The 9,149-nt window shown below is 42.0% G+C and overlaps 1 protein-coding gene across 1 annotated transcript; it reads left to right on the forward strand.

The window, feature by feature from the left end:
• Window positions 1-216: 216 nt before the first annotated feature.
• LOC115464659 (olfactory receptor 2AP1-like) lies at window positions 217-6,897 on the forward strand. Its single transcript, XM_030195020.1, has 2 exons — window positions 217-339; window positions 5,941-6,897. Exons 1-2 carry the CDS (start codon window positions 217-219, stop codon window positions 6,895-6,897), a joined length of 1,080 nt encoding a protein of 359 aa, XP_030050880.1.
• The last annotated feature ends 2,252 nt before the right edge of the window (window positions 6,898-9,149 follow it).

Here is a 9,149-nt window from a genome sequence, read left to right on the forward strand (position 1 = left end):
AGGAATTGGATGTTTCCTGTGGTGTGCCACAAGGTTCGTTTCTTGGACCAGTTCTTTTAAACATTTTTGTAAGTGATATTGCTGAAGGGCTGTCTGGTCAGGTTTGCTTCTTTGTGGATAATACCAAAAACTGCAATAGGGTAGACACCCCTGATGGTATGGATAACATGAGGAAGGACCTAGCAGCTAAGATTTAATGCTAAAAAATGCAGGGTCATGAATTTTGGCTGCAAAGGCCCAAGAGAATGGAATAGTTTAGGGAGCAATGAACTTTTGTGTGTGAAAGAAGAACAGGACTTGGGTATGATTGTTTGTGATGATATTAAAGTGGTTAAACAGGTAGAAAAGTCAACAGCGAAAGCTAGAAGGATGCTTGGGTGCATAAGGAGAGGAATGGCCTGTAGAAAAAAGGAGGTGATGATGCCCCAGTATAAGATGTGACTGCAACAGAACGCTGACCTATTGTCCACACTTTCACACAACTATTTGGTGAAACTTTGGCCACAGGCGGTGTATGTTTGAAGTGAAAGTGGAGTCATACACGTTTTAAGCTGTTTTGCTTTCTTACATTAAAGTCATGGTTTTGGGATCCATGAAATGCTGAAACCACTGGAGTTTTAACAAATATTGTTCAAGGGTTGTTTTTTTTTTAATGCCTGTGAAATTAATTTACCCTCATTGATTCTGCCACACACACAAAAAAATCTATTTAACAGAAGTGGAGAGAGGGTTCTGCGGCTTTTTCCTCTTGAATGTTTAGTACTCCAGGGGTTGTTTAATATATTCTTAAGTACTTCAAGCTTTTATTTTGAAAAAGTATAGTGCATTGCAATATTAGAGTTTCTTTCATCCTGTATTGATATTTAATACTTTAAGACTCTGGTAAGACCACACAATTTAGCATCAGTTCTGGAGACCACACCTTCAAAAAGATATAAACAAAGTGGAGTCATTTCCTGTCATTGACAAATAAAAACAGACATGGTTTTGTTTGCTAACAACAGGTTTGCAAACAACAGTCCCTGTCCCAAGCACTTCCCTCCCCTCCAACACACACAATCCAAACACCCCCTCGCATTTGGCCTACCACTCTAGTAGTCTAGAGGAGTCCATTGGGCAGGAGCAATGCTGATCTGCTTCTGTCTATAGCCACAATCACATCCAATATGGCAGCCATGACCTTCCTTCATAGTCTCACAATACTAATGGTACCATGAGACTATGAAGAAAGATCATGGCCACCATATTGAATGTTGCCATGGTCATTGGCAGGAGCAGATCAGAATAACTCCTGGCCCAACAGACCTCACTAGACTATCAGAAAGAAGAGACCAAGGAAGGCTTGGATGATGGGCAGTGTGGGGTGTGGGAAGAGCTTGGTTCAGGGGGAACCGACACATTGCTTGAGAAATGAGACATACATTTTCTGGCTGTCCAGCCCTACTAAGCTATGTTCTAACAGCTTTTATAATCAAACTCTGAGTTTAGTATCTGATAGGTTATGCTCTAAGTGGTGTTTATTTATTAGGTCTGCCATCTCTGTTTGGAATACCAATGATAAGACCCTTGATTGGCCTGCCTCTGGTTCTTTTGAACCTGCTAAATTGCGTGCCCTAATTGCCTATAATGACTCCCTTAAAACAGGGAAGTCCAGGGATAAACATCTCAATGCCATAAATAAATTTATCCTTATTGGAGAGCAAGAAGGCAAGTCCAGACCTCTGCTCACCTCCCAAACCCCAGCACATCCACCTTCCGATGGATAGACATGATCATCAAATGTACCTGGTACAGAGGCCTGTTTCTTCAGTCGGTGTGAAGAGGGTGAATGGAGTGAACCTAAGGAGGCAATTACTAGGGGAATTACCAATTTAACAAGGGCACAAGTTCCCTTCCAACTTCGGTGCAGGGTGTGATAAAGAGTGTTCGTTCCACAATACCACCATACATCAGTACGGGCTTGAGAAAAGGCAGTAAAATTTACCTGTTCAATACTGTAATGGGTAGTTTTGCAGGAAGTCAAATTACCTACAGTGGGCAGTTTATAATTGAGTGCCATGATTTAGGCATGCTGATGCTGCGTGCTGAGTGCTATTTCTATAATGGCATCTGTGAGTCAAGATAGCTGGCACAAATGTTAGCACCTTAGTTGCGACACTTTATTACATAACTTACAATATTCTATGTTGCATGTGTAACTGGGAGCTCCACCCATGTCTCACCCATGCTCCATCCACATCTGCACCCCCTTACACTTATACACTATCCCCAGATTCTGCACATGGCACCCAAAATTAGGCCTGCCATTCATTTGCCTGCATTTATGAGACTAGTGTTGAAATTAGTGCTATGCACCTAACTTTTTTCCCAATAGCCTACCTGTATATCCTCTCCTGTTGCCACCCATTTTTTATAGTCCTAAATTTCAGAGTTTAGCGAAATGTTGAGGTCAATATTTAAAGGTATTTAACTAGACAGGAGAGCCTAATGCCTGGTTAAACCCTGCTGAGCTGACCAGCTGCCAATATTCAGCAGCACAAACATACAATAGTTAAAAAAATCCTGCACAAACAATTAAGTAATTTCCAAGGCAGTTCAATGATAAATAAACATAAATGATTAAATACAAGTTTTGGCATGGCCATAAGGTAGATGCTGTTTAAACAGGCCAAGTGCATAGTGTCAACTATTCAAGACAAATCAAACATTAATTACTAGGACTGTCAAAATGGCAACTCGGCAGTACAAGAAAGCAGCTGTGTTGATTAGACATGCTACAAATACAGTAATAATCAGAATTTGTCATATCAATGAAAAAATCAGGGGTGGGCAACTTTATACACAGAAGGCCACAAGAATGACAGTACTATCCCTAGCGGGTTGGACACAGAAAATTAACAAATACACCATATAATTCACTGCCAAAAAGCTTAAAGCGATGACTGAATTATTACCAGAATGGTCTGCTACCATATACTGTTATTACTTTAAACGTTTAATGAGATCTCATCCACTATTCTGTAAATATTTGTGAAATGCATTATTTAAAATCACCAAAACTCTGGTTATTGAAGTTTGTATGGATATTTTCTGTGTATGCTATTTATTTATTTATTTATGTGTAGCATTTGTATCCCACATTTTCCCACCAATTTGCAGGCTCAACGTGGCTTACATTTGCCGTAGTGGCGGTTGCCATTTCCAGTTAACAGAATTACAAATGGTATTGCATAATGTGCGAATCAACAAAAAGAAGGTCCAAATCTCCTGTAGAATAAAATGAAAACAACAAAAAGGGCGGAAGATGAAACAAAACAAAACAGACCAGAAAAGGACCATAAGGAGTAAGAGCACCAGAAAAAGTTTTACCAGAAAAATGTTATTGGGACCCTACACGGTCCGTGTTTCGGCCAACAGGCCTTCCTCAGGGGTCCTGAATCTGACGTTTAAAGATGCACCTCCGAGATACTCATGAAACGAAAAGCAAAATATTGGACATTGAGGCATCCTCTGGCTTCATGGTTTTCTGGGTTCTGCTGGCTAGTCCAGCTCTTCTACACTACGTCAAGAAAGGGTCCCAATAAAATTTTTCTGGTGCTCTTACTCCTTATGGTCCTTTTCTGGTCTGTTTTGTTTCATTTTCCGCCCTTTTTGTTGTTTTCATTGCATAATGTGCGTACATACATGGTAAGGAATAATACATTATGGTATTGTATAAAGGTTTCTGAGTGATAGATTAGATTGTGGCATATGTTAGGTCATCAATTATAGAGAGATCGTTTCGACATAAGGATTAAAGTGGTATTGCATTAAGGTGCGTACATACATGGTAGAGAAGAATATGTAATGGTATTGCATATAGTCTTGTGGGCTGCCTAAAATTCAATGGTGGGTTGCAGGTTGCCTACTCCTGATAGAGATGCATCAGTTTGATAGGCTACATTTTTCATGTAGATCCAGTCTGTTGTAAAGGATACATTTCCCAGGACAATTTTCCTAATGGCCCACATTTTTTGCACAGTCCACATATACTTTTACCTACTACTACTACTATTTAACATTTCTAGAGCGCTACAAAGTGTACGCAGCGCTGTACAAACACAGAAGAAAGACAGTCCCTGCTCAAAGAGCTTACAATCTAATAGACAAAAAGTAAAGCATTTAAATTTAAAATATTTAAGCAGTCAAGCACAAGAGAACAGTCACAGAAGGACAGAAGATGTTGAAGGGTGGTCAGTGTGATTAGGTGTAACTCTGGTTGGAGTAGTGGGAGATCTTGTACCAATTTTCAGAGGGAAATTGAAAGAGATGTACTCTGTGAACACTGTCCCACCAAAAAGTAGCTGTAAACATTTGTATCTTCTTTTCTTGTATATATTTTTTTCTAAGGAAAATAACACATGTAGAGCTTCTTTTATTAAGCTGCATTTCATATGTTAGAGATTAGCACAGACCTGCATTATTATCTGCCATGCTTTAAAACTAGCAGCTTGGGACAAAACTCAGGCTAGTTGCTTAATCCAGGTAGGTTGTAGGAACCAGGCATGCCACATAGGTTGAAAGCATGGCCAGCTCTGACAGCTATAACTTAGTATGGTATCATGCGCTCCATGGCACAATTGCTGATAGCATGTCTGCTCTTTCTGCCACCTCAACCACAGGCAGTAAGTGCAGCTGCCCTGCTAGCAATCCTGTAGAACAGCTTCAATGAAGCTGCCACAGCAGCTGATTCTGCCATTCAACTCCCCCCCCCCCCATAGTATTCCTCTCTAATCTGATTCTCCCGGACACCCCTCAATCTGATCCCCCCCAAACTCTAATCCAATACTCCTTTTGACTCCACCACCCCTTTATCCAGTTTTCCCTATACCCTCAGTGCCCAAATGTAATGCCACCTGCATCTAAAAACCACCCACAGGTTGTAAAGCTAATTCTCTCCTCTGAACCCCCCCCCCCCCCCCCATTACAGAACTGCCATCATTCCCAACAGTTACCTGAAGGTGTTTCCTGGAAGTCTAGTAGGAACGGGTGGGTGTGGTCCCCCTCCACTTTTGCCCCAATTGGCTCCAGTGCCCATCGACACCTAGCTGTAGTCTTGTGGTACAATCTCGTCAACAATTAGGAGTGGCTTTACCTAGGTCTACCTTAATAACAGTTTATGAGCTTCACCTCCAGGAATTTGTCTATACATTTTTAAGAGCAATTTGCCTTTATATGGAAGGCTGACCCCAGCAGTAGAACTGTGAGAATACCATTAGGGGTCAGCAAATGCTATTTTACAAAAAGAGCCAGATGAGGAAGGAGTTGAGAGGGACCACCTCGTTCCAGCAGGCCACCAGGGAAGGCCCTCGGGTAAGTCCTGGTGATGTCTGTGGGTCCGGGGAAGGGGACTGGGGAGGAAGGTTGAATTTTCAATCTAGGGGTATGGCTTGGATGTGAGTAGAGGGATTGGATCAGGGGTGGGGGGATTCAGAGGATCAGATTGGAGGATCCAGAGGATTGGGTTAGGAGTGTTGTGGGGGATCAGGAGGATTGGATCATGAAGTGGAGGATCAGGAGAAGGGATGAGATGCGGTGTATGTGTAGGGAGGGGATAAAACCAATGTGGCAGAGGTGTGATTTTTTTTTTTTTAATGGTGAGTGGGCCTGCACCATGTTACCTGCATTTGCAGATATCACAGGCTCTCTGGCACCACAGGTAATGCAGTGCCATGTGGTAAGTGTGTACCCTGTGCGATAAATGCAGGGCTGATGCTTGACATGCCTCCCCCCCCCCCCCCCCCCGGCAGTAAATAGTTTTTGAAAATTGTTCTACCTATGTATTATACAGGTCTTTTATTCAATGATATATTATGAGTGACAATCTATCATCTGCTATGCAGAGATATTTTATGTCTGATACATTGTTAAAGACATTTTTCTTCTTTTATATCCCAACAGATTATGGATGTTGAATCAATAGGAAAGGAAAACAAGACTTCCATTACAGAATTCATTCTCCTGGGATTTTCTGACATTCCTCACCTGCAGCTCCTCATATCTGTCACAGTTTTTCTGATCTTCATGATCTCTGTGCTGGGAAACTTTATGTTTTTAATTTTAGTGTCTACTGACCCTCACCTGCAAAAACCTATGTACTTCTTCCTCAGTAACCTGTCCTTCCTCGATATCTGTAACACCTCTGTCTCTCTCTCTACACTGCTGCATAGCCTATTGACAGGGAAGACACTGATTTCTTTTTCTCTATGTTTAACACAGCTCTACTTCTTTATTTCATTCCTTGGTATAGAAATCTTCCTTCTCACTGCCATGGCCTACGATCGCTATGTTGCAATCTGTAACCCTTTGCGTTATGTGCTCATCATGAACAGGAGAATCTGTGTCCTTCTGTCATCGGTTTCTTGGATAATTGGTTTTATGGATGTAATACCTCATATATTTTTGACATCTCAGTTCTCTTTCTGTAGGGGCAATGAAATAAACCATTTCTTCTGTGATTTCTCAGTACTGTTAAAGCTGTCCTGCAGTGATATGAGCTACATTGAAACTGTGGTATTTACTGAAGGGGTTTTTGTATCATTTATTCCTTTTGGATTAACTCTGACATCCTACGTCTGCATCATCTCCAGCATCCTGAAAATGTGTTCCACAAAGGGGAGATATAAAGCCTTCTCCACCTGCTCCTCCCATCTCACCATTGTTATTCTATTCTATGGGACTTTAATATGCGTCTACATAAGACCAAGTTCAACGTATGCACCAGATCAAGACAAATTTTTCTCTCTTCTTTTCACAGCTCTGATTCCAATGTTAAACCCCATTATTTATAGCTTGAGAAATGAAGAAGTGAAAAGGGCCTTGAGAAAATATGTACCTATGAGTCACAATGGGGAATAATTGTATAAGAATTTATTGTATATAAGACAGCATTTTACATGCGGATGGGCAGCTCCATTTTAAATAGTCAAAACCAAAAGAACCAATCCCAATTTACCTTAAGGCAGTGGTTCCCAAACCTGGTCCTGGAGGCACCCCAGCCAGTCAGGTTTTAAAGATATCCACAATGAATATTTATAAGAGAGATTTGCATGTACTGCCTCCACTGCATGTACATTTATTTCATGCATATTCATTGTGGATATTCTGAAAATCTGACTGGCTGGGGTGCCTTCAGGACCAGGTTTGGGGACCACTGCCCTAAGGCAAACACAAGTACTGACAATATTGTAAATTTATGAAAGGAGTATAGGAGAATTCAGTATAGCTTCACCTGCAGCAGAGCTTAAGTTTCAGTGAACCTAGTCGATAAACAGCACACTTAACTGCTCTATACATCACCAATCTCCGTAACTTACTCCAATCTTGTGTATGGATTTTTTCAAGAAGAACGAGCAGGGCAGCGAATGTGGCTGCGCTGGAGACCGGCGCTGAAGAAGGTTTCGGCTGGCGGGGTTGAGGGGAAGTGGCAAGGAGGTGAGAGGGAATGACGAGGAGGTGAGGGGGAATGAAAAGGAGGTGTGGGGAGCAGCGAGGTGGCAGGGAGGCAAGGTGGCAGGGCAGCAGACTAAAATGTGCCCTCCCACCTTGGGCTCTGGCCCCCTCCCACCGCGAGGTCTGGCTACACCCCTGGTTGTAAGGAAGGGGAAGCAAACATCCAACTTGTCTTTCTCAGCTCAGCCTGCAATTTAGGTAGTGCACTCAAGGATTTTTCTCACTAACAGGAGATTAATATAATATTTTTTTAGCTCTGCAGATATCCATCAAATGGGATCTTCCAGTATTACCTTTAAAGAGCACAATTTAGAATAATCAATTAGAATCACTAATTTACACTACAATGCATTGTTTTACCCATATTAGTTGATGGAATTTCCTCTTTTTGCAGTACTGACAGCAGAGGCTGTTTTTTTTTTCTTTTTTGCAATATAGGCCCCCTTTTTGTCAAGCCGTGCTAGCAGCTGCCAGTGCAGTAATGCAGACAAGCTAATGTGGCTTGATAAACGAGGGGGATAGTAAGCTGTTGAATTTGTTTTCTAATTTCCTAACCTTAGTACTTTCCCCAGACCAGCATTTAAACCTTTCTCTCTCTCTCATTTCTAATTCTGTGTGGTTTCCTTTCACAACAGAATTTCTAGTCATTGTTTTTCCAATCCCCGGTACAGTCTCAGACTGTCAGGGGCGTAGCCAGACCTTACGGTGAGAGAGTGCCAGAGTCCGAGGTTGGGGGCACATTTTGAGTGCCCCCACCCCCACCGCCATGCCTCGCCTCACCTCCTCATCCCGCCCACTCCCCGTGCAGGACGTCAGGACTCACAGAAACAGAATCCAGATCAGCGAATGTGCTGGACTCGGACACCGGCGCTGAAGGGGACTTCGGCTGGTGGGAGTTGGGGAGGGGGTCAAAAGGGACGGGGGAGGGGCGGCGGTGCCGGAGGGGTCAAAAGTGGAGGAGGGGTCAGCAGTGCCGGGGGGGGGCTAAAATGTGCCCCCTCAGTTCCTGTTCTGGACCCCCCTCCCGCTGAAGTCTGGCTACACCCCTGCTTGAATCAGTTTCAGAACCAACACTGATTTGTACACTCTAAATACAGTTTGTATTCATTTTCATGCATTTTGAATAAACAGCAGAGCAAAGGAAGACATTAACAGGACAACACTCAGCAACACTGCTAAGTGCATTTCTGATTTTTATTCTTATAATTTCAACTGTCTGGCTATAGGTTCAGCTACCTATCTATTCTCTGGACTTTAATTGCTTAGTCAGATTGTACTGACTGTATCTATATTATGCTGTACTACTCTGTCTTCTATCCTTAAAATAAAAAAAAATCCACCTTTCTCTTCCTCTGCCTGGTCCCCTAGCTCAAAGAGGGATAGGCATTTCAAACTGTCTCTGATCTATCACTTTGTTAACTCTTGCTGAAGTTTCTAAATTTTGGTTCTGCAAAGTTTATTTTCTATTGTTAGGCCTAGTTAAAGAGAGTAGCTTTAATCTTCAACTGGTCTAATTTGTAATTAGAGATTACATTAAAGAAACTGCAACATTTATTGGGACCCTGAACATTGGGATTAAAGAAACTGTAATATTTATTGAGATTATTTGGTTTAAAGGAGAAAAAAGTTGAATTTCTAGCAAAACCTGGACTTTGTTT

The sequence above is a fragment of the Microcaecilia unicolor genome, chromosome 3 (assembly GCF_901765095.1).
Source record: "Microcaecilia unicolor chromosome 3, aMicUni1.1, whole genome shotgun sequence".
Classification (NCBI taxonomy): domain Eukaryota; kingdom Metazoa; phylum Chordata; class Amphibia; order Gymnophiona; family Siphonopidae; genus Microcaecilia; species Microcaecilia unicolor.

Excerpts from the sequence above, each read along its gene's own strand:
- LOC115464659 (XM_030195020.1), top strand. The coding sequence starts at position 217 with ATGAATTTTGGCTGCAAAGGCCCAAGAGAATGGAATAGTTTAGGGAGC. Across the intron at positions 340-5,940 it reads ATATTAAAGTGGTTAAACAG|ATTATGGATGTTGAATCAAT; the intron begins GTAGAAAAGTCA and ends ATATCCCAACAG.